The 24677-nt window shown below is 48.7% G+C and overlaps 2 protein-coding genes and 1 long non-coding RNA gene across 3 annotated transcripts; 1 reads left to right on the top strand and 2 right to left on the bottom strand.

Annotated features, from left to right (window-relative positions):
• Positions 1-3830: 3830 nt before the first annotated feature.
• On the bottom strand, positions 3831-6756 carry LOC113966053. The gene is made up of 3 exons (XR_003533696.1): positions 6668-6756; positions 4663-4909; positions 3831-4216 (listed from the first exon to the last, which is right to left on the bottom strand). It is a non-coding gene; the product is annotated as an uncharacterized LOC113966053 (long non-coding RNA).
• A 1757-nt stretch (positions 6757-8513) lies between these two features.
• On the bottom strand, positions 8514-14714 carry ANKRD54 (ankyrin repeat domain 54). Its single transcript, XM_027679603.1, has 8 exons — positions 14186-14714; positions 13794-13841; positions 11578-11676; positions 11058-11129; positions 10604-10651; positions 10357-10481; positions 9383-9490; positions 8514-8706 (listed from the first exon to the last, which is right to left on the bottom strand). Exons 1-8 carry the CDS (start codon positions 14712-14714, stop codon positions 8632-8634), a joined length of 1104 nt encoding a protein of 367 aa, XP_027535404.1. The 3' UTR covers positions 8514-8631.
• On the top strand, positions 14604-24384 carry EIF3L (eukaryotic translation initiation factor 3 subunit L). The gene is made up of 13 exons (XM_027680271.1): positions 14604-14873; positions 14951-14999; positions 15110-15320; positions 15930-16009; positions 16254-16315; positions 17655-17724; positions 18439-18512; positions 19313-19484; positions 19746-19900; positions 20679-20849; positions 21814-22311; positions 23313-23393; positions 24132-24384. The coding sequence occupies exons 1-13, from the start codon at positions 14841-14843 to the stop codon at positions 24168-24170; spliced, it is 1695 nt and encodes a 564-aa protein (XP_027536072.1). The 5' UTR covers positions 14604-14840; the 3' UTR covers positions 24171-24384.
• Positions 24385-24677: the final 293 nt, after the last annotated feature.

The raw sequence follows: 24677 nt of genomic DNA, 5'->3' as shown, positions 1-24677 counted from the left end.
CAAGGAGGAAAGCACCATCTGGCCAGTCTCTCCTCTCTACCCTGCCTCACCAGAGGTACTCACTGGAGGATGATTCCTAGAGCTCTGTACCACCTGGCTTTAGCTCTTGAAAGCAGATCTTGTAGGTCACTGGCCCAAATCCTACAGCAGCTTGAAGTTCAGAAACATTTCCTGATAGCCATCCTCAGTTCTTCCTAAACAAACCCAGTAAATCCTCTTTTCACCACATTGTTCTACCTGATCCACCCCTCTGCTTACTTTCTGTTTGCCTTTTGCAAATTCCTAAGGGATTTCTGCCTCCTCTTTGATCTTTGCTTGCTACTTGGAATTTCATCCCTTCCTTCTGGGGCTGGAGGTCCTCCTGCTCTCAGAGCAGTGACGTTATTCAGCGATATTAGCCCCACATGCACTGTTTACTCACTTGGCCAGACATTTTTTTTTCTATGTGATGATGATGATGATGAGTGAATTGATGGCTGTCACCAAAGCAAAAGAAAGTAGCCAAGCTGCAAAATGAGCTGTGGAGCCAGGTGACAATCATGGTGAGGCAAAGGAGAAAGACACAGGCCCATCACACCCATGTGCACTTAGCTCAACCCTTAGTGCTCCTTTCTACATGGTGGAGAAGACTTCCAGGAGAGCATGAGGCCAACACCACTGAGGGAGTTGGGACATCTTCCAAGACTGGCCACTGTTGTGGGATAGCTGTGGGACCCATGTCCACCTGGGAGAAAAACTTTCCTCTGCTCTGTCCCTGCTGCCCCGAGCAGCTGCGGAGGAACCTTTGGCTGTGGCAGCAGCTCAACGACACCCTGCAGCAGAGCCAAGAATCCTCCCAGCCTGACAGCGGGAAGTGCTGCGGGGATGGCAGGGCAGGACAAGAAATCAGAAGTTGCTGGAATTTCTCCCCTGCTTGGCCTTAATAAACCTGGTAATTGCCTTCTCTTGCCTTGTCTGCTGTGTGTTGGATACAATCTCTGCCATGCACAGGCCTCTGTAGTTTAGGCTGGAGGCAGTGTAGGCTGTATGAGCCATCTGACCACAGACTCATTAGCATGGTGGCAATTGGTTTATTTGCCTTTGCAGACACTGCAAAATTGCCCAGAAGCAGCAAAGCTGAGGGTTTTAATATGACTCCAGCACTGCTGGTGTTTAAGAGAGTCATAGGAGGAGACAGAAGTAGAGAGAGGAAAAGAGAGGGATGGTGAGAGTACCTGGTGGAGGGGGGGGCAATATAAATGAGAAATGTGTGGGGCTGGGTGAGAGCCATCTCCAGGGACAGAAAGTGGTGGTGAGAAGGCAGTGCAAAGTGAGGGGCTACAAGCAGAGGGCAAAAGGGTGGACAAGAGGGCATGAGGGAGGTGGGAAGTAATGTGCTGGCAGAGCACTCGTGTTTTGGCAGGAGACTTTTCCCCACGCTAGCAGTGTCCTGCTGCTCCAGAGCTGGGGTGAGCATCACTTGGCTGTGTTGGGACTCCAGCGCCACAGCATCTTTCTCCAGCATTTTTCTGCATCATCAGACTGCCAGAGAAGCCCATGAAAACAATGTCCAAGCAAGGCCTTTGATCAGTCTAGCACATGTGGGAGGGAGGGGGCCGGTGGGATTTGCAATGCTGCAATGCTGCAGTGCCTGGCAGAGCCAGGTCTGAGCGTGTGGCTGACCTCACATAGCTCCCATTTTGTCACGTGGCCATGACATGAGTCATGAGAGGGGAGGGGAGGACCAAGTGAGATACTCAGCTTTCCCAGTGTGCCAAGTCCATGTGCTGCAGGTGACTGCAGCCACCCAAGGCCACCCTCCACTGGATGAGACAGCTTTGCTCTGGGAACACAAGGTGTGTGATGCCACCTGACTTGCAAGTGTGAGCAAGACAGATCCTATTTGCCAGCACAGACAGAGCCCCTGAGCCTCAGTCCTGTGGCCCGGGAGCTTTTGGTCATGCTGTAGAAACCAGGAAGAAGCCCTAGAAAGGGTCTAGAGAGGCAAGAAAGAAATATTCATTAGCATCACAGTTTCTGACCATATGACAAGGGTTTTGCTTTCCTCCAGGATCATCAGACCCACACCTTATCCCCACTGAGATGGTCTTATGTTGGCAGTGAGAGATGAGCTCGCTCATTCAAACCCACTAAACTGAGTTCAAGTTCCCCAGAGCTCCTCAGCCACCTCCTCCACAATCCTGTAGCCATGTCTGAGACCTGCCATCACCACCCACAACATTCACAGTAAACTTTGATTGCAACAACCCTCCTTTTCCTTAATTACATATGACATTTAATTAGTACTGTATGGATCCTGAGTATGTAACTCTTAACATGAGGCAGATCTGCACCCATAATTTCTTAAGAGCAGGTTGAAAGAGGGAAAGCTTGGCAAAAAGTGTTTGGGGAAAGCAGTGACATTGTGGGACACACAGACTTCCACATTGAAGAGGGGAAACAATTACAGATTGTCATGGCACCAGTAGGTTTCAGAATGAACACCTTTGCCCTGAACAAGGCAGGTCATTCTCTTTCCACAGCAGTTCACTTTCCTACACCCCACTGCCCAGTCATCATGTTCATGGAGATATCCCTTCCAGCAAAGGCCTGTGGGCTGACTTTCCAGGTGGAGACGCAAGGACTGGGTGCTACAGCAGACTCTGTAGCCTGGAAATCTGGAGGGACCGCAGTCCTCTCTTTCTAGCTAATTAAAACAGTGAGGGAACTCATGCTGAGGAGTCCCAGCAGGCAGAGAGGAGAGAGATCATCATTGGGAGCCAATTGCCAGCACGAGGCTGCATCAAATGCTAAGTTTTGGGAAGCTATGCAGTGCCATCAGTGGTGTCCTGAGCCCTGCATGGCCTGCAGAATCTGCTGGTGTCCTCACTGGTCCCCATGCATGGTGCTGGAGGTTGTGTAAAAAGTAAAGGTGTTTTGGTCCCAGCAGTGCCTTCCAACGCTGTCAGTGCTGTAGACATTGTGCAGCAGGGCTGGGTGACATCAGGCAGCTTGCAGAGCTGTGATGTGTGTGAGCAGAGCGACAATCTCCCCCTTATTTCTCTTCTCTTTCTATTCTCTACTTCCATTTGCGTAAATCCTTCCTTATTGCTTTGTCCTGCCTGCTCTTAAATTCCCAGGTGACATTGTATTTCTAACGCTTGCTGAAGCTGTTGTACACATTGCTGGAGCTCAGCTCCAAGGACACCCATTTTTCTGTGTGGAGGCCAGCTGAAGAGCTGTGCTGGGAATTAGTTTTCTTTTTCCATTCAAGTGCTTGATGTTGCTTTCTGCACTTTGAGCCTACCACATCTCCAATCCCTGTTTGTGATTTTCCAAGCTCCCTCCCTTCATGATGGCTGCCACTCCTCTGCAGCTGATGCTTTTCAGAAACATGTCCAGATTGTCTTACCCACTTTCCCGGGACAGCAAGTTCTATAGCCACCCTTTGCACATGATGCCATGGCTGGTGGCCAGCTCACATGGCCTCAACCCACCTCTGGGCAACACAAATACCTACCTCATTTCTAGGGGTGAAGACTCACTACACAACGTAAAGCATTGGAGGGAGAAGGGAACAGGAGTCAGGAGGAGTGATGTGGCACAGCTGGATGCTGCCTGTTCTTGCCCAGATGCGGCTGGGCTGTTTCTCACCCCTGATCCTGCTCCTCCGAGTCCCAGCTAGCAAAGGAAGCAGATCATCTCAGAACTGACTGCTGCACATTTGGGTGAAGCCTAAATAAAACAGGGCAGAGAAGACAAGGAAGACCTTAGGAGAAGGTGCATGTAATGTAACAAGTAGCTGCAAGACCCAGGCCCCATCCCTAAGCTCTGCCTGGTGCTAAGCCCTGATTTTGGGGAGCACATGAGCAGGATGGGCAGGCACTGAGTTTCAGTTGGGAAGGCTCTGGAGCCAGGAGGGAATTCCTGTCTGCTCAGTAACAGCGTACATGCTCCAACCGGTTTCTCAGCTCAAAAGCAGAGGTGAAGCAAAGATGTCACATCCTTGATATAGTTAGATTTAATTAAAGCTGAAGGAGCTTCATTGCTGCTTTCCACGCAGCCTTCCCTCCAGACTGATTAGCATTCTGTGGTCTCTGCTCCTAGCTTCTTGCCTTAATTAATGACTCCTTGCTTGTATTTTCTTTCCTACTTGTCATCACCCAGACTGATGAGCTCATCTTTAACCCTGCAGAGGCTGGTTTGCCACATTAGCCGAGTACTGCCGTTCCAAGAGCTGAAACAGATGAAATGGGAGAGGTGTGAGTAGGTTGGGGCTCTGCAGCTAGGGGTCGGCACCATCTCCTCTCTGTGGAGCAACTTAGTCCTGCCAACTGTGCACTGGTTCTGGTGTCTGGCATCTCCTTGGCATGTGTGACATGAGCCCAATACTGCTGGGAGGTGTCAGACCCAGGTGCCAAGAAGCTCATCATGCTTACACCCCTGTGTGCAAATCTGGCGGTCCTGGGGTGGAATTCTGGTTACTTGCTTTTGGGTTTAGCTGCTGGTTGCTAATCCACAATCAGCCTTAGCAGGTTGACAGCTGATTATGTCAATTCTTCCAACAACCACATGCCCTCTTCCCCTCTCAGAGCTTTCAGAAAAAAACCAAAGGAACGCTATTTGCCATACCTCTTTTATCAGCTTCCTAATCAAAACTTACTGACTCTTCCACCTACTCACCCCCTGAACCCTCAGCTGCCTAGGGCTGCTCTCCCATGTGGGCCAGGCACACTGCATGAAGAAGGCATCTTTCTGTAAGTACCTTCCTGTGATGAAGAAGAAGAGATCTATCTTGCTCACAGAGTGAGCAGAGAAAGCAGATGAAAGGGTGGGAGGTTTGCCAGAGATGCTTCATGGGTTTTGCCAGAGATGCTTCATTGGGCTTCCTTAGTAGCACAGATAATTGCAGTGCTGGATTTGGTGTGTGCTAGAAAGGCAAAGGTGGAAGAAATAAAGGAATTCAGATGTCAGAGATTAATTATTTCAGCCGCTGAAGAGCTGAACAAACTCTTGATGTTCACACACATTACAGTGCGCGCTTCACGTTCGCTTGCATGGGTGAGTGGCTGCTTCAGAGAAAGGCCTTTTGCTTAGTAACATCCATGTGGCTTTACTGGGAGGTTTTGTTCAGGGCTGTTGCTTCTGCTGTGAGTCCTCAGTGAGACACAAGCAGGTTTTCAGTCTTTACTTGCTGGCTTTGGTACCATCTTATAGCACAGCAGCAGCTGCAGAGCCAGGGAGGTTGCTGCTGGGTTCAGTAGCTGGGGATTCAGCACATCCCTGCAGAGCCGTGCTCTGAATGAGGAGGGGAAATGGAGGGTATTTGGAGGTCAGGTAGGGGTGAGAGGGAACAAGGCCTAGAGTCAAGTCCTAGTTGATATCGTGGCCCTGAGGACAGGGATGCATCATTGCTCGGGAAGGGATCTGGGAAGTGCGTTTGATGGTGTAGCACAAAGAAAACAAGGAGGTTGAACTGACTATAACGGCAAAACAAATAGCAGAGGGAAACCTGTGCTGTTGTTTCTATTCTCCATTACTGCACCAGACACTGCTGGGAGATGCAGAAAGCTGCCACCAGCCTCAGGGGTTGTGCAGGGAAATCTGTGCACGGAAATCTGTGGCCCAGGGTGCAAAGATGGGGGGAATAGCTGCTGGGAGAAGCTGAAGTTTCTAGGCCAGGAGCAGCAAAAAAAACAGACGGTGCCAGTGAACAGCTCCTGGCAGTGTGAAGCCACCGTTTCCTCCTCCCCTGGAACCTCTTCTATCCTTCTTTCCCTCCCCAGCACCTAACTTGTTCTAAATACAGCTGCTGAGCATGACAGGGTAGTTAAGGCTTTGGCATGACCGGTTGATGCAAAGAAACATAAAACTTTTCTCCATCCAGTGCCAAACACATGATATGGCCCTCAGCAGCCCAGTGCTTCAGCCCTGAGGCAGGAAAGCAGAACTAAGTGTGGTGATTCACAGAATGTGATTCCTACACGATGCAGTTTTTCCCTACAGAAAACTAGATACCCTTTTCTCTTTCTTACCTGGTGTTACTGTTAAAGCAGCAGCAAAACTTCCTATAACCCTGCTTGTTTTATTATTGATTGTGCTCCCATGGAGGGAGCAGTGCTGCACAAGAAGCAAGATAATTGCCCCTGGCTGTCTGCAGCACCCCCACCTTTCCCCTGTCAGGAGCTGTTATGAAAAAAAACAGCGCCAGGTGAGACAAAGGCTTGAAGAGCTGTGGACAACATCACGTGTGCCGAGGCTAAAAGCTTCACTCTGAGTCCCAGCTAGATGTATTCCCGCTTTGAGGTAAGCTTCCAAGAGGTGTCTAGTTAGCAGACAACATCAGCAACTAAAATAACTGCAGAGTTAAAGAGCATTTCAGCCACCTGCTCTTTTGAGCACCTTAATGGTCTCCTCAGCAACAAGGCTGTTGAGGGCAGAAGCGCTGATAGCTGGGTGTATGTGGACACCAAGACTAGGCTGTGAAGACAGGAAGAAATAGGGTAAGTAAAGACTGGACATGAAAGTCACCTGCTCCTCACACAGGGACCACACTGGAAATTCTCTGCACTGCCCAGATGTCCCTCCCCAGCCCCTCATCCCTTTGCTGCCTCTTCACAGCACAGTCATTTTATCCAGCATGGGGCAAGGCACAAATTCAGCCACTACCTTCCCACCAGCTCCATACTTTTGCAAGGGTGCACTTCTGCTGAGAATCTCTCTCCTCTGTTTGTTCGGTTTTCACAGCTAATGCCTAGATTTCAAGTCTGGATTTCTTGGCTGTGGGAGTCAGGATCAGAAAAGGTCAGTCAGCAACCATGCACTTCGATCTGCAAACAGAGCAGTGTTTGAATTCAAACAATTTTGTGTTGTCGCTTTGATTTCGGTACCAGTTATGACAGTAGCAGTTACCAAGTCCAGTGCTGTGCGTAGGGCCTGGAACATACAGTAAAGAAAGAGAAATGGGCTGCTCTGAAAAAGAGAATTTGGCTGAGGAGTCTTAAAAGGCTGACAGGATTTTATTGAAGTTTAAAATACAAAAAGGTCAGATTGTCTCCCACCTCCTCGGCATCCTTCCCATCCAGCACATCATAATGAAGTACCACTACTCATAGTGACAGCTCCAGCCCAACCAACCACAAGACTGCTGGTCCCAGTCATGTTCTCCAGCACCTCATGGATGAACTCATCTAAAAGCCAAGCCTATTTCTGGTATCTCAGCTTTGAACACAGAGGTCCACTTAATCTCTTCCTGGACAAGAGGCAGATATCAGAGAGCATGCTGATCTAAAGATCTCTGAAGAATGCTCCAAACTGTGGTTGCTGCATGTTTAAGCTGAATCCTAATAAGGCACTCTTCCAAACCAGTGATTCCCAAACTGTGGAATGGGTATGGCTACCAGCACTACCACAGTGTGGTACACAGGCAGGAACTCAGATTATTATTGGGCATGTTCCTGCTCCCTGCTGCTGCTGGCACCCTGTCAATGGGATTTCGTGATCCCTGCTCCAAAACAAAGTAATCTAAATCTTCATTACTAACCACAGGGGCAGAAGTGAGAGAGCAGCAAGATCAATTCACTGCATAGCTGCATCACTTCAGACTCCCAGTAGAAGTCATGATTTGTTTCTCACACTGCACTTAAGGCTCTGCATGACAAGCAAGAAACACAGGATTGCTGAGCAGTGGGCTTGGTGTTGCTGAGGCAGACATAAACCCATATCCATCCCAGCCCAATAATATGGCTGCACGTGCAACACCTTCTGTCACAACTGGACCTCTTGCCTGAGACCGCCAGTAACAGGAAACACAAAAGTCAGTTATGGTGGGGTTTTTTTTGCAAGATGTAGATGTCTACCTAAAACTATGTTAAGATTGTCACCCCCCAAACCTTATTCTTGCATCAGGGCAGCTCTGACCTGCTGGCTGTGTACCTGGGTAACTTTGCAAGTGTTACACTGTAGTATCTAAGCACTAACTTGCAGCAGTGATTTAAAAAATGAGGCCAGTGAAAGCTGTTAGTCTAGTGATGAAAAACTTTGTATCCCATTTGTAACCAGACAGATTCTCTGCCCTCTCACCACAGGCTCTGGGGAAGGTGAGGATTAAGCCTCAGTGCATGTCTCTCAAAGCAGTATGTTTGCTCAGCTGCTAGCATGCACAATTAAGCGTGTGTACTTCTCACAGCACAAAGCCTTCTGTTGTCCAAGGTATTCACTTTCTCTCTCGGGCAATTGAGCACTATGGAGGTGGCAAAAAGTGCCTGTTCCAAGCATTTCTGTGATGCTGGCCAGCTGCTGAGTGCACTAGTCAGGGCTGGTGACTGTACACGACATCAGCCACCACCTACATCGAGCTGAAGTACTTAGAAGAAGGCAAAATATCTCTGGAAAAGGTATTCTATTCATCACCATCTGATAAAAAGTAGAGCAGCTCTTTTACCCCAAAGTCACAGATGCGGCACTCTGTTGTCCAAAGAGGCAGCTGTGGCAGCACCAACAGCAACAGTCTGAGCACCACTGGAGAGTCAGTCTGGCAGGAAAGGCCGCTGGCAGCAATGTTTATTCAGTGATCTGGGAAGCAAGCTTCAGCTTCCTTTTTTTCTCTCTAAGGCTTCTCCTGCTGCATCAGGAAGATGATTTGGAAGCCCATTACCTGTTCTCCATCTTCTGCATCTGCAGGCTGAGCGATGTGAAGCTGGCCAGGAGGTCTGTAACCTCGTCCACCTGACAGAAGAATACAGCTGGCTGTCAGGCAGGGGAATGCAGTTGTACAGCCACTCACCAGCATAGAATAAACCGCGACACAGCAGGGACTACCCCTAAACTAGGGCCAGTAATGCCTGTGCTGAGCTTATGCTAGGACAGGATCTCTTTGGTCCCATCATGTAGAAGGGCTCTTATCCTCATGATCAAACAAGCCCTAATGTAAGGCAATGGGAGTTCTTCCCATTCCTCAGGAGGTCGATGCTTAAGCTCCACCCTGTGCAATTTAGCCAGTCCTTAAAATAAAAGCATGTTGCTGCATTACCCAAAACTCAGTGGTATCAGGGCTATTTCCTCTAAGCCTGTTTCTAAGGGCCAATCCTTTGCAGGAAAAAAAACCAAACAGGCCCTGCAACCCGGTGTGGTTGTGCAGATCCTGGCCTTAAAACGACTGTGCCCTCAGCCCATCTGATGTTCAGCTTCCCTCCTCAGCTGCTAGGCACAGCAATGCTTTCTGCATTTTGAATTCCAACCTAAAGGAGTATGAGTCATCACATAACTTGCCCACTTGACCCAACGTGAACAAAAACATTTCCATAACCGTGTCTTTAATGTCGTCCACTGCTCATGCAATTGCATTCTCCTACACACAGGAGCCACAACACAAGGTGAGTCACAGTAGCTCAACGCCGCCTACCTGCTCCTTTGTGCTCGTCATCTGTAACCTGGAACAGAGGTCATCCAGCTGTTCCTTTTGCTCATGCCTCCCCAGACGGTCCAGGTATTCCCGCAACATCTGGATAATCTGAAACCAAGAGGCGTAAGAGGCAAACATCAGAGAGCTGCACCAAGCTGAGGTGTTTTTACAGGAAAAATTAAATTGCACTTAGATCACCAAGCACACAGCCTTGATGCTGCAGCACGTGGCAGAGTACGTGATCCTTAGAGAAGAACAAATGCAAAGCAACTGCACAGCACTAATGGCAGCACAAGAGCCCAGTGAGTCACCAGAGGCATTCATCAGCCACAGACGGACTATTTGTGATCCTTGCGTCTGGTTTACGAACAGTGAAGAGAGATAGGCCCAGCTGAAGCAGCATAAGGTTTAGCCCCGAAAGCACCAAGCTTCTCTTTATGGCTAGCTAGTTTCCCTCACTGTGAGGAGCAGGGACTTCCCACTCCAGCAGGATCTGCTTGGGCACAGGGGATGAAAATCCTTGTGGCTCCTATAAGGCTCCTGATGTGAGGCCCATGCCCTGTGTATTCATAACCTCACAACTGCTTTCCTATTCCATGGCTCCACATATTGGAGCAGGGTAGACTGTTCTAGAAATATAGAGTCCCTACATGTGCACACCGTAGCTACAGCCTCATGCTGTGGTCCCTCTCCTGCCACAAGGCATCTGTCTTACATGGTGGCTGAAGAAAAGGAGTGCTCCGTACAGCCCGAGAATTAGGATATTCAATGCATCCTTGGCCTACCAGAGCCAAGGGAGGTCCTGCAAAAATTTAGAATAGAGATTGGGAAAAAGGAAGGTCTCTGAAAATGGAAGGGAAAGTCAAACTCTCCCCACAGTGGTTAAGAACCTACAGACAGGTATTTAAATAAAGGGTGCAGGATGTTGCCAGGGGCTGCACCACCTTACCAGAACATGGCACTGGTTTTTTTACCTGTTTCACTTCCAGGCGTACAGCCTCCAGGCTGTGGGACAGTCCTTCCTGCAGGATGTTCAGCTTCGATTTAGCAAGGTGCAGCGGGGTTCTGCCAGCTCGATCCAAGGCATCAACTCTGGCCCCTGCAAGATGCACAAGCAAGGACAGAAAGCGAGATTTGTTGTCAAGATCTGGTGTCCCTGCGGAGTATCAACAGGGCAGGCAGGAAAGGGACAGGCTGTAATTGTTATAGAGGAAATGTTACCTCCGCGCAGCAGTGTGGTGATGACAGGAACGTGGTTCGTGCAGGCAGCTGGGGAGGGAAAACACAGGACACACAACTCAGAGGTACTAGCAAAAACGAGTTCCTGCTCAAGCGTGGAGCTTGCTGCTTCCCAAAGGGCTTCTTTGCCATGGGAAAGAGGAACAGCTCAAATGCTAAGATAACCTCACACTCAAGCCTGAGTACTCCCTCTGGAACAGAGCTTGCGCTTCTTAGGGCTGGCAGAGGGAGGGAAATCGATTCTCTCAAACCTTTTTTCTGACTCTAAACTTTGTGAGGAGTGAAGCTAGTGAAATTCAAAGAGCCCCTTTGAGGTCCTTAAATCTGGGGATGCATACTGAGAGGCACAGGGAAGAGGAAGGTGGAGAGGAAAGGAACAGTAAGGTGGTGTTCACCTCACCTCTTTGCATGCAAAACTCATCTCTGTGGCACTTACCCAAATGTAGGGGGGTGTTGCCCAGCCCATCTCTCTGGTTTGGGTCAGCCCCATGGTCCAGAAGCAGTTGCACTGAAACAAGGAAACAGCTACATCAGTCCCTTCCCTTTGCCCCACAGGTCAGGCCCACATGGGCCACAGGTCCACGTTGCAGCCACTAGACTGCTTACAGGCGCTTCTCTTCAGCTTATCAGCTTCCTTACTGAGACAGGGAACAGGGGTTTGTGCAGCAATGCAGAAGAACCCAGCTCAAAGTCAGGCAGTGCCACTGCCCTTGGGCTCTCTGAGGGGAAGAACAGGGTGGAAGGACACCCTTCCCTCTGCATCAGTACAGCTCTAAAACTAGGAGGTCCTGCTCCCCCTCCAACAGGGGGACATGGCAAGCCCTGGGGCCAGAGTTCAGCTGGCAACTTTGACACAAAAGAGCAATCTCTGTCACATGCTGAATCAAACTAAAGAGCATCCTTTGAAATCTCTGCCACAGAGAGGTTGGAAGGTAGAACTCCCCCTCCCCACTCACCGATGTGATCGTTGCCATTGCAGGAGGCGAAGTGCAGGGCGGTCCGGCCTTTGTCGTCCGCGGCACAGGGGTCAGTTCCATCCTCCAAGAGTTGCTGCACTGACAGCACCAAGGAGGAGAAGAAAACAGATAAGCTGAAGGGGCACCTGACCAGAGAGGGGTAATGCTATCTGCTCTTCTGGAGTAGATATATGTGCTGTCAGCTGCCAAATCAACAGGACTTTAACCAGTTCCCACCAGCATCCTGCTCAGCAGAACCAGCTGAGGCAGCACAACCTCCACCCTCTGTTTCAGCCTTTACCACCTTCCACATGTTGCCACAAAAGATAAGCCAACAACTGTAATGGCTAAGGATCCATCTAGCCAAACTTTCAAGCTCAAAGGACAATCTGCAGCAAATACCTAAAGAAGAGTATAAAAAGATAGGAAGGATGTGGGGCTAACTCTCAGCTTTACTCATCTGTATCTCAGGCACTTCCCAAGCTAGAGTTAGCATCCTGTGCTTACTACCCATCCGTGGGCTTTCCCCATTGATTTGCATGGTCCTTTTCTGTGCCTGTGTAAACTTTTCACACCGTCATGGACCCTTGGTCAGAAGTTTCACAGTGTAACTATGTCTAGTGAGAAAAGCCATTTTTTCACACCTGTTTTGACTATGCCCCTTCCCAGATCCATCTAAAACTCCTGGTTTTTTGCCACACCTGGTGCGGCAAAAGTATGGTAATGGTGGCTACAGTATGAGTAGCAGGCAGGGGAGTGCGCTGACTCTACAAGAGCAGTGCAAAGAGACCAGTAAAGGTTGCAAAGATTAGGGACATAAAAATAGCATCTATTGCAACATGGGTAAGAACAACTGTAAGGGTTATTACTCCTGTTGTTTTGAGATCACCCTGACAGAGTAACCCTGATAGGTGCATAAAATAGAGCTCACTATGTAGCTGTTAAAAATGCTGACAGGTTCACTATATTTTGAGATCTTTAGCAGCATATCCTGCAACAGCCAAGACTGTCAAGTACTGGAGACAGAAACTAGATAGCTCAGACCACTGAAAGTCACCGTTCATCTCAGCTTCCAGAGATTGAATTATAGCCACATTTGAATTTCCTCCTGTACACCTCCTGCTTTAAGTGTGGCACAGAACTGAAAGGAACACCTGAAAAGATGGAAGTGGCGTTAACAGGGGATGTTTGATACTCCAGAAGAAAGACAAGGAGACTGGAGTGCCCCCCGTGAGAACCATCAATGGGGAACACTTTAGCTAGTCCTCCCCTGAAGCCAGTAGGAATGACATAACCTCTCCCACCCAATGCCACCACAGGAAACAGCAAAGATGTTTACTTGTTGATGAAGAATAAATTAATTATCAGACACTTCCTCAAGTTGCAGAGTACAGAAAACACATCAGGATTGTAAATAGGGGAACCTGTCTTTCACATCCAAGATGGATTGAAACCAAGACTCCCATAAAGCCATGTTCTTTCATTCTCGCTCTTGACTCACTGACTGAAGCCCAGCCCTTCTGTACTGACAGAATCCACAGATGAACTTTACCCATTAGTTTGTGAAAGAAGGTGTACTGTGGAGCTGAAGGATGAGGCACACCTGAAACATCCCACCCCCCCACCCCCACCCCGAGCTGATGGACTGGGATTTTCTACAAGTCAAATCAGTTTCCAATTCTGTTCACTGACTGGCCTGATAAAAGGCAAGCACAGCTGAGGGGAGGCACAGTCTAAGGAGGGACAACGAAAAGGGGCAGATATTGTTCCTGGACACTTCATATCAAACCCCACCTAATCCACAGTCTAGAAAGGTAAAGAGAGTAACAGATAGGGTCACACTGCCTCATCTTACAGGGCATGGCTTAGATAATCACAGCTTTTCCACCTTAACCAAAACACTACTCTCTTGCTGCTTACAACTGGGAAAAAGGTACATTTCAAAGCACCCGGAACAGTGCAGTGCTGATTTAGCTCGAGGCAGTTGGAAAATTAACACTATGAACCAGTTGCAGTGAAAAAGCGAACACTATAACCAGCCCCACTCTGATCAGAGAATGAAACTGGGCTCCAAAAGAGCATTTTCTAGATCTGAAGCATCTAAATCACCATGTCCACAAACTATCAGCACCCATTTCGTCCTCTCCTAAAATAAGAGTCCTTGACATACTGCCCTTCCAGGAAGAGATCCCAAGTGGGACTGACAGAAGCCTTACCCGTGTCTAAATCATTGCTATTGGCAGCTTCACGCAGCCTTTTCAGAGCTGTGGAGAAAAGAAAGCAATTAATAAGAAGCACAGAAGAAAAAGCTGCGTTTCCCTACTGAAACATCCCGTCCTGGTGCTCGAGCCCAGGTGTGCGGCTAAATCGCGCTGCTGCTCCTGGCTCAGGAGAAGGGGAAGCCGGAGATCAAGCCATCAGGTAAGAACAGCTCTCCTCGTGTCCTCCGGAACCCCTCTCACTCCTGACCGGCACCCTCCCCTGGCAGGACCAGGGATGCCTTCCCAAGTCGCCCCCAGAACAGATCTGACCCCCTTCCCATGAGGAGCCGGCCGAAGGCAGAGCTGTCTCGGGGCAGGACAGCGGCTCCCCGCCGCCCCCCGCTCACCGTGGGCCTCCTTGCCCGTGGGCCCCAGCCGGCGGTGCAGGCGGGCGGCCCTGCGCAGGCGACGGGCCGGGATCTTGCCCGCCGGCTCCTCCCGCTGCCACAGGACGTGCAGGTATCCGAGGGGCGCGCCCGCCGCCGGCCCCAGCGGCAGCCCGGGCTCCAGCAGCGGCAATCCAACCAGCGGCTGCGGCTCCGGCTGTGGCTGCGGCTCCGGCCTCGACTCTGACTCTGACTCTGACTCCGACTCTGGCTCTGGCCCCGGCCCCGGCCCCGCGCCGGGTGCCGCGTCGGCCCCACCGCCACCCTCCATCCCCTCACGGGCTGGGCCCGGGAAGAGGGGCGGGGTGTCACTATAGCAACAGGGCGGGCCGTATCCGCTCGACCAATGGGAGGCGCCTCGCTCTCTGCGTGGAGCCAATGGGGAGGGCGCAGGCAAGGAGGAAGACGAGGAGAGAGGCGGTGACCAGGAAAGCCTGACGGGCAGGCGCATTTTCCAATCAGAGGGAGAGACGTACCACAGGCAGCCCATGGCGGCTCAGCCAGCTGAAGACGGACAGTTACTTTAACCAATGGAAGTGATCAACCAGCCGCTCCGAGCCCCGCCCCAGGCCTGCGTTTCCGGCCTGAGCCCTTTCCGCGCCGCGCCGCCGCCGCCATGGCCTACCCGGGGGAGGACTACGACAACGAGGTGCGGGCGGGGGGCAGGGGGCGTGGGGGGTGCAGTCAGGCTGTTCACGGGCACTCACTGCCGCCCTCTTCCCGCAGGCCGCCTACGACCCCTACTCGTACTCCAACGACTATGACATGCACACGGGTGAGTGCTGGCCTGGGCCTCGCCTCCCCGGGGGCCCCGGCGCCCGGCTGGGTCTGTGGGGCCGGGCCGGGCCGTGCGGCGGCTGCTTCACTGCTCCACCTTCCCCGCAGGAGACCCGAAGCAAGACCTGGCTTACGAGCGCCAGTACGAGCAGCAGACCTACCAAGTGATCCCCGAAGTGATCAAAAACTTCATTCAGTATTTTCACAAGACGGTGTCAGATCTCATTGACCAGAAGGTGTACGAGCTCCAGGCCAGCCGAGTTTCCAGTGATGTTATTGACCAGAAGGTGTACGAGATCCAGGACATTTACGAGAACAGGTACAACACCATCCTCCCTGCAAGTGGGAATCACTGTTTAAACTGGGATGAAAGTGCACCCTGCCCTTAAAAGGAAAGCCTTGCCAAATCTTGCTGCTACCTGTGTTGTTCCAAACTTGGACTTTCTCTAAAATAGGTTTGGTTTGGTTACTGGGGGGAAAAAAACTCAGATATTTCCAGCCTGTTAGGCTAACATAAGTATAGGTGAGTTGTGACCTCTCTGAAAAAGAATATTAGCCCTGGCCTAACAAGTATGGAGGCTACAAAAAGGGACCTCAGTCATGCTAGCCCGGCAGTTTGCAGAAAGCTGTGAGGTGTAACTTTTGTGTCTGTTCCCTACAGATACTCTTCCACTCCTGCTTGTAGCTGTGTCACCTTGCCATAAAGAAAATGTGGAAGTAACATGCACGGCTGTTCCGTGACTGAGGGATAAATTGAAGACTAACTGCTTAGTTTGCAGTTCTTGTTCTTTGCCTCAACACTGGAGTTACAGGGGGTCGTGGTGCTGCTCAGCCTCCATCAAGCCCAAGGCACCTCTGTTGTCATCTCTAACTCCATCACTGTCGTACTGAAAAGTGGTTTTTCATACCAGGTGTATTTGTCTTTCAGCTGGACAAAACTGACAGAAAGGTTTTTTAAGAACACCCCATGGCCAGAGGCTGAGGCCATTGCCCCTCAGGTTGGGAACGGTAAGTCTTTTTCTTTGGTTGTTGGAGAGAGAAGGAACTATATCCTTCTGATCCATGAGTGAGCAGGTGCGCAGCGTTGCTGCCGCCTGAGTCAGTTGTCTTTGTCTACTCTGGCAACTCCTTCAGCAGGTGCCTGGCGAGGGGTCAACCTGCGAAGTATCCTTATGTGTTTCCCTTTATGATTGTGGCAGGAGGCTAATAGGCCTTGTGGCTTGCTCATGTCCCCTTCTGTCATCTTTTCCAGATGCTGTTTTCCTCATCCTATACAAGGAGCTGTACTACAGGCACATCTACGCCAAAGTCAGCGTGAGTGTCAGCCCTTTGTCTTCCTGTGGGTTGAATGCTGGTTTCTTTGTACTAGCAAACTTGCCAAATCTTGCTGCCACCACAGTTTCAGTGGTCCCACAGTTTTTGCAAGACAGGATTTATGGGTTTGTGAGCTGTAAGTCGCATTGCTTCTAGGGAAGCTTAGAATTCTTGCCTTTTGTTAGTTTGGTAAGGCTTCACTGATTGCTGAAAAGCAAGAAAGACTTGACTGTTTGTCTGAGGCTCATTAGCTGTCTCTTCAGGCTTGGTTATAATGAGTGTGCGGGGTTCCCTGATAGCTCAGATGAATCAGACGACAGATCTGAGTTTTCAAGAAGCTGTTTGTTACCGACATTCAGTGCTGCTTAGTGAGTTAGTTAGTGAGTTAGGGAAGAAGGAGGTTTGGGGAGGTAATTGAATTTTCCTTTTAATTGCTTTTTTTGTGTGTTTCTTCGTGGCTCTTTGTTCTTCAGATGAGCAGGTGGATGAGGGGAGTGTCACAAGAGGAAGGTGCATTATTTGTGATTAAAAACCCCTCATGGGGTCAGAGTGCATTGCAAAGAGGGAAGCATGGATACCATAAAGGATACAGGAGGAAGTGGAAGGAATAATGCTCTGTGAAACAAAACAAATCCCTCAGTTTTTTTTATTTAAGCTGCTTTAAAGTCAGCGAGAAAATCGCAGTACTTGGTTTTTTAAGGAAAATAGCTGAACAGACACATGACTTATGGGGTATATAAGTAATAACTGCAATTTTACTATGGACCAGAGGGTGGAGAAATGAGCACTCTAAAAAGGCTGCTGTGTTAATCCAAGGCTTTAGCAGGAGAAACTGGTTTCTCAAACGTGCTGTTAGTGGTTCTCAGACTCAGTGTCTCCAGGTTGAACAAGAGAGATGACTCTGGGAAGAGAGTGATTCCTTACCAGTAGGTCAAAGTGTTTAGAAATGCTGTCCAGAAACAGAATTGTTGATTTATTAAGGCCTCTCATGAAGGGAGAAGGAAGGAATGCTAATAAAGGTATAGGAAGTGCTTAAGTCTGGGCAGCAGAGAGGGGAAGAGGGAAGGTTAATGTACAATATTCACGGGAGTTTTGACTGCTCAGTTGTCCTGGGAGAAGCTACCTGTACAGGAAAAGTCAGCCCTGTTCTATGGGACAACAGTGATACAATTTCAGGCTTTCTGGGTGATGCTGGTGGATGTCCTAGCTGAATACTGGCTTTAACACTTCTGAGACCCTCCACTGCTGTGACTCTTAAGTGTCCTTTGTATGCTGTTGCCCATGAACTTCCCTCTTTGGTGCTCAAAACAAAGCAGACTCTACTGACTTCTCATTGCAGGGGGGGCCCACACTGGAGCAGAGATTTGAATCCTACTACAACTACTGCAATCTCTTCAACTACATCCTCAGTGAGTTGCTGCAATCCATGTCTAGTTTGTTAATTTTGGAGAGGGAGAGTGGATGGAAAGGGTGGAGCTAGAGAAAGGGTCAGAAGAACTGCAACATGTTTGTGTATAGATCACACAGGGAGAAGTAGTCTACGAGCTTTCTGTAGGTTTGAGTTTGCTGAATGAAGAGCAGTTTACCTCCATGAATTTAAAACCATAAAAAGCAGAAATAGCTCTCAGTGCTTTCTGAAACACTGTAAAGAATAAAACTTATTTAGCTTTCTGTCTTCCTGTGAACTGCTTGATCTACTTTTATTAAAAATTAAAATGAAGCTAAAGAAAAATTAAGCTGAAGAAACTTGCAGTGTTTTCACAACTGTTTACTGTTGTCGACTCCCCTTGGAGCAAATTTTAGCATTTGTGACTCCCTGCCAGGCTTTTTGTGGAGATTAGATCAGTTGGGATAAACCCCTACAGTCTGCGTACAGCTTCTGAGAATCGGCACTGCAGAGCCGTCACACTTTAGAGATTAACCCTGTGCATGTTCATAGTCTTTGAAAGTGAAGGCAGCTGAGGTAGTAGAAGCTACGTATCACAGCCCTCCTGGAAGCTTCATTCATCTGCTGCTGCATCTCCCATTTCAGGGAAATTCTTGTGTTCTTTAATTTGTCTACTCCTCCGGTTCTGCCACTGTTCTTGCTCAAGGTATTGAGCCTCTCATCTATTCTTCTGCAGATGCTGATGGCCCTGCTCCCCTGGAACTGCCCAACCAGTGGCTCTGGGATATCATTGATGAATTCATATACCAGGTATGCGGCTATAAGTCTAGACCATTTTGGGGTGGCTTTGTGTTTATTAGTTGTATGAATTTTCCATCTCTTCTCTTGCTGTGATTTTCATAGTGAGGATACCATTGCATGTAAAAAAAAACTTTGATGAGCTCTTTAGGGAGTCCTGAACTTTTGCGGATATTTCTGTTTCAGAACACAAGTTTTGTGTTTCTTAGTCAGTTGGACCTTTATGCTTGCACTGAGAGATTGATGACCTGCTTTGAAATAAGCTCTGGTCTAAGATCTTAACATGAGGAAATATTTTTACACTTATTTTTCTGAGTGCAGCAGTACAGATCTCAAATGCTGTTGTTTTTTCTCTGTAGATTCTTTTATCTGTTTTTACTGTAGACCTGCCTATAATTCCTCAAATGCTGTCTTGTCAAGCTTAAGGATGAAAAAAGGGATATGTGCATATATAGAAAAAAGATGTGTGTATGCAGGCTCATCTTCTGATTTGGTCATTCTCTTTGCTACCTGTTCAGACAGCAAATTTGTGTTTAGTTGCCTGTCCTAATTGTCTAAGAGATATTTCTCTGCTTCAATCTGTTTTCTGGCCTTTTCCCTTTGTACTGTACCGTTTTTTCCCTATGTGCTTTAAAAGTGATATAATTTACCATTTTGATTTCCGAGTGATCTCAGATGAAACTCTTTTCATTTTTTCATGCAATTTTTACTTTATTGTATTGCATTTGTGTGAGCAACTTGTAAGCTTAGTGCACTCAGTTGAGCATCTGCAAACAAGCTGTTCATCATTGAATCTCTGCTTTTTCCTGTAGTTCCAGTCTTTCAGCCAGTACCGCTGTAAGACAGCCAAGAAGTCTGAAGAGGAAATTGATTTCCTTCGCTCCAACCCCAAGATCTGGAACGTCCACAGTGTGCTTAATGTGCTGCACTCTCTGGTGGACAAATCCAACATCAACCGACAGCTGGAGGTCTATACAAGTGGAGGTGAGCTAGCTGGGTGGTGCCAAGCAGCACTGGTGTCTGTGCTGCCTTGCTTTGATTTGACCAAACTTGGTTAGCTTTGTTGGGAGCTGGATCAAACCCATTATCAAGGGTTGGATTGGCTGGGACCAGGTTCTGTTGGCCTTAGCTGAGAAGTGCTGGTGATACGTTTCAGGCCTTGCTCCTTTTGCCTGTAAACATAAAGGTGCTGAAAGGCAAGCTTGCTTTCTTAGAGGGTGTCAGCGTGGTTCCTTATTTTCCTAGGTGACCCTGAAAGCGTGGCTGGTGAATATGGTCGCCACTCCCTCTACAAGATGCTGGGTTATTTCAGCCTGGTTGGGCTACTGCGTCTGCACTCTCTGCTGGGGGATTACTACCAAGCCATCAAGGTGCTGGAGAACATCGAGCTCAACAAGAAGGTAGTACAACATGTTCTAATCCCTCTCTTGCAGTCTTCCAAATGCCTCTATTCAAACACGCTGGTGAAAGATTGCCATAATGAATCTTCCAGCTGAGAATACTGTTTGTATCTGCTGTAGTTGTCAGGAGTTTGTAGTTGGGCACAGCTGGACCTCTGGCATTAAATCAAGCCGTATGATAATGCCTGATGCTGTTGCAGCACAATTGCTTAGTTTTTTAGGACGTTCGCTGTGTTGGGAAGGCAGTGTTACAGGGAATATCATTGGAACTGTAAGCGGTAACACAGTGGTAACTAGCTGAACACACTGTTCCTGTCTTGGTCAGTGGCTCATTCTTGTATTTTTGGCTTTTGTTCTCACCATGCCTGTTCCCACCCTGTGTGGTTTTGCCCTAGAATTGGGTGCTGTTTGTGGCTAACTGAAGTCCAGCAGCAACATGGGCTTGGCCCAATGTTTGGCACAGATCTATGTATGTGCTGTCTGGCACAGGATGTGGAATGAAACAGGGGGAAAGGGAACCGAGCAGACCAATATTAGGCACACTGCATGATTTCTCTGCTTGCAGGAAGCTGAAACTGGAAAACATAGGAAATGGGATGATCTAATTAACAGTGAGGAAGCTGCTGTGGGGATGGGTAGGAGGTGAAGTATTCTGAATTAACCCTCTCTTTTCTATATTTGGGAAGGGAGTGAAAGCAGAGGTGGCTGGGTTCTGGTTAACGAGTTGTTTGGATTGTTGTCTCCCCTCTAACATTGCACGTTGATTCTTCCTTCTCAGAGCATGTACTCCCGGGTGCCGGAGTGCCAGGTGACCACCTATTACTACGTGGGCTTCGCATACCTTATGATGCGGCGTTACCAGGATGCCATCCGTGTCTTTGCCAACATCCTGCTCTACATCCAGAGGACCAAGAGCATGTTTCAGAGGACGACTTACAAGTATGAGATGGTAAGAGATAGAATAGACTAGACTTCCCAAAAGAAAAAGCTCTTCTTTCCTGCCCCTCCTCCAGCACCTGATAGCCTACGTTGAATAGTCCAGCCTTATTTTGCTGGCGGTGGTGACTAGGGATCCTTTGAACTCCTTTGCCATTTGTGGCAATATTTCCTCTTAGCTGTGTTAGTAGTTACTTTGGTTGTTCCCCACACTGTTGCCCCAGCTCTGTTTGCAGTCTCCCCCTAGGCAAGGTTGTTACTGAATATCAGCTGCTAATGATTTTCTTGTTGACACTTCTTCAGACTGAGTCATGTTCTTAGTCCAGTTCTGCACTTCAGCTTGCTACCATTGTCAGATATATTTCCATTATCTGATAATCGTTCACAGATATGGCTGTAACAAAAGTTCCTTTCTCCTTCCACCTAAGCTGTCTCTGGTGCCTTTTTTACCACCTGCTGCTGCTGTCTTCTTTTCATCCTCATGATTTATTTCTAACTCTGTGTAGCCAAATCCTGCCAGTCTTAATTCTGTGACACTTCAAAAATTTGCTATGTCTCTTTCAGCCACACAGCTGTCTGTTTCATTGCACACAGATAAATCTTCCTTCACAGTTTTTGCTTCACTGACCTCCCTGATAACTGTCCCTTGCCAGAACATGGCTGTTAAACTATCTGCCTTCCCTTCTCTGTACTTCTTTGCACCAAAGCAGTCAAACCTGCTTCTGGCCATCCAGGTTCTGTATGCCTCTGGATGCATTCACTCTGTACTTTCCTCTTGTCCAGCCCTCTTTTTCACTGGTGAGAGCCTTGATCTGTCTGCTTTGCCCAGACGTACTGCTTATTGTGCTGTCCCCCTTGAGCATTAGAACCATCAGTGCTTCGGGTAAAGGTCTCTGGAAAATGCAGCTCCCGGCTCCCTTCAGCACCCTGGAGCCTGAGCACACTGTCAGGCTGACAGGTTCTCCTCTCTGTCTCAGATCAACAAGCAGAATGAGCAGATGCACGCGCTGCTGGCCATCGCCCTCACCATGTACCCCATGCGCATTGATGAGAGCATTCACCTGCAGCTGCGGGAGAAGTACGGGGACAAGATGCTGCGCATGCAGAAGGGCGACGCACAGGTCTATGAGGAGCTCTTCAGTTACGCCTGCCCCAAGTTCCTTTCCCCTGTGGTGCCCAATTATGACAACGTGCACCCCAACTACCACAAGGAGCCCTTCCTGCAGCAGCTCAAGGTCTTTGCTGATGAGGTTCAGCAGCAGGCCCAGCTCTCCACCATCCGTAGCTTCCTCAAGCTCTACACCACTATGCCAGTGGCAAAGCTGGCTGGCTTCTTAGACCTGACAGAACAGGAGTTTCGTATCCAGCTGCTCGTCTTCAAGCACAAGATGAAGAACCTGGTATGGACCAGTGGCATATCTGCCCTTGACGGAGAGTTCCAGTCCGCCTCTGAGGTTGACTTCTATATTGACAAGGTTGGTATCTGCCCTTGCTGGCTAGGAAATTCTTTCATCCAGGAAATTGTAGAAGTGGCAGCACCTGGTCTTGCTCCATCCTGTGTGAAACATCCCTTCTTCTTTTGCCATGTGAGGGGCTTGGCTGCCCACAGTGAAGTTGTAGTCCTGCTTAATAGGAGTGTCAATGGGTAAAGACTGATGGGATGTCACAGCCAGCTTTGGCAGTCGGCATACCTAAAAAACAAAGGTCCTAAGTGTCTTCCCCAGGACAGAGGGAACTGTTTGTCAGTGTTTTCTGGGAGGTGACAATTAAGTGACAGTGCTGTCAGTGGGCCAGGTGGAATTGTCAATTTCCTAGGTGTCCCCCACATCTCTCCTTGATGAAGTAGGGATGTTTCTTGGTCATGTTACAGGTCCACTTTTCATTGAAGGAGCATTTAGCTCTGGCTAGGAGGAATCTAAACATGAGGTATATGGACATGTCACCATACTGCCACTGGAGCTCCAGCAACAGAGGGCATAGCAAAGAGTCTTGGAGAACTTCATTTTCAGAGAAAACAGCAGTAACCATTAGGTTTTTTGCTAGGAAGGAGACTAGGTTGCCCCTTGTTCTTGGCTCTTAGAGCAGACCTCTTCCTGCAAGGTCTCATGCTGTGTCTCAGCCTAGCACTCCTGTTATATAGTGTGACTCTTAGTTGCTGAAAGAGGGAAGCATGAATTGGGCTTGGAACTGTCAAACTGCTGCAAAGAGAGACAAAAATAGGCAGTGTGCAAGAATGTGAGATGTGAATGCAATGTGATTTGGGGACCCATGACAGGCAAAGGTATAGGGAAGGCTACCCACAGAAAGCTGAATGGTTACTGTGGGACTAGCACAGGTTAGATATGTATGATGCTGAACCAGGGCTGGAGTGAAGCCCCTTAGTTTGCTCCTCATGTTTGCTCCTCATGTTTAGCAGTTCTTATTGTCTCCATGCTAGCACAGTCCTTTTCCTGACCTCATGCTGTTCTCTTCCCAGGACATGATCCATATTGCAGACACAAAGGTTGCTCGACGCTATGGAGACTTCTTCATCCGCCAGATCCACAAATTTGAGGAGGTGAGGCCCAGGCAGCAGAGCTGTGTAGCTCTCTAAGAAACATGGAGCAAGCATTGGGCTGTGCAGGCCCTGGAGTAGCCATGCTTGTGTGAGACAGCTGTGTGATTCCTTGCTGGGGTGAGCCCTTGCTCTGCAAGGCACTGGGCAAAGGCAGGTGTTCTAAGCAGCAGCTGCTGACCTTTGAAGAATGGTGTGTTTTTCTGTGAGAAGTGCTCATTTGAGCCACAGTGGAAAAGGAGGAGGGTTTTACTGTCCAAGGACACTGACTCCATTGTCTCTAGACTATTGTGGTGTTCCCATCAGTAATACAACCAAAATCATATCTCTAACCTCATAACTATGGCTCTAGAAAGTAGCCTCAAAGATTCCTGGAGCACAGATGACCTCAGCATTGTGCTTGGCCAGGAGGTGACATTCTGTCACTGCTCCACTTTCCCAACAGAGGCCGTTGTGCACTGGAAGCTTAGACAGCAAAATCCTGAGATTTGGGAACTTGGCAATACAGGGTTGCAATACCAGTGCTAGGAGTTTGCATCCTCTTTTCTCCCCACATCTTCTTCTACTGTCTTGGACAGGAGGAGAGAGTTTTACTTGTTCCCCTTCTACTTCACACACTGCACTTGCTCTCTTTATCAAAGAGTTGGAGGATTAGAAGCATTGAATAAAGTCTGCTGAGGGGAACAGTAGTGTATGTGAATCACTATGTATTTTTCTGACCTTTGCTTTCTCTAATTCCAGCTGAACCGAACCCTAAAGAAGATGGGCCAGAGACCCTAAAACTTCGGTGGATGCAGTGCAGACCTGGGCAGAGAAGTGGGTGGGAGAGATTATTCTCCTTGTGTTGAGGGAAGGGAGCTCAGGGTTCTGGCATTTCTGGAATCTCTTGTGACTTTGAAGGGTTTTTGTATTTAAATATGCAGACTTGTTTGGCTCAAGCTATCTCACCAAGGACAAGACATCTAATAAATTGGTGGAATTTTTCTGGTGAGCATTTGGTATCTGATGTACTGATTTATTTTTCCTCTGTGGAAGAATATAACTGCATCTGGAGACACAGGCAGCTGCTGTTGGTTTGTGCTCTCTTTGGCCATGCTGTCACAGGTAACAGAAGGGAGCAGATCTGTTTCAGGGCCCTGTACAGTCACTGTGCACAGCAAACAGGGAAGGCTGCAGAACTGGTTAACGGGGAGAAAACGAGCTGTTCCACAGTGTCTTCACAGAATATGGAAAGAGCTATTACATCACACATTGAATAAGCCTGAGTTGTAGCTGCTTTCCTAGAAG

The sequence above is a fragment of the Neopelma chrysocephalum genome, unplaced genomic scaffold (genome assembly GCF_003984885.1).
Source record: "Neopelma chrysocephalum unplaced genomic scaffold, ASM398488v2 Primary Assembly neopelma1_59, whole genome shotgun sequence".
Taxonomy (NCBI): Eukaryota; Metazoa; Chordata; class Aves; order Passeriformes; family Pipridae; genus Neopelma; species Neopelma chrysocephalum.
Note: the sequence above shows the minus strand (reverse complement) of the source record. Positions and strands in the feature narration are given on the sequence as shown.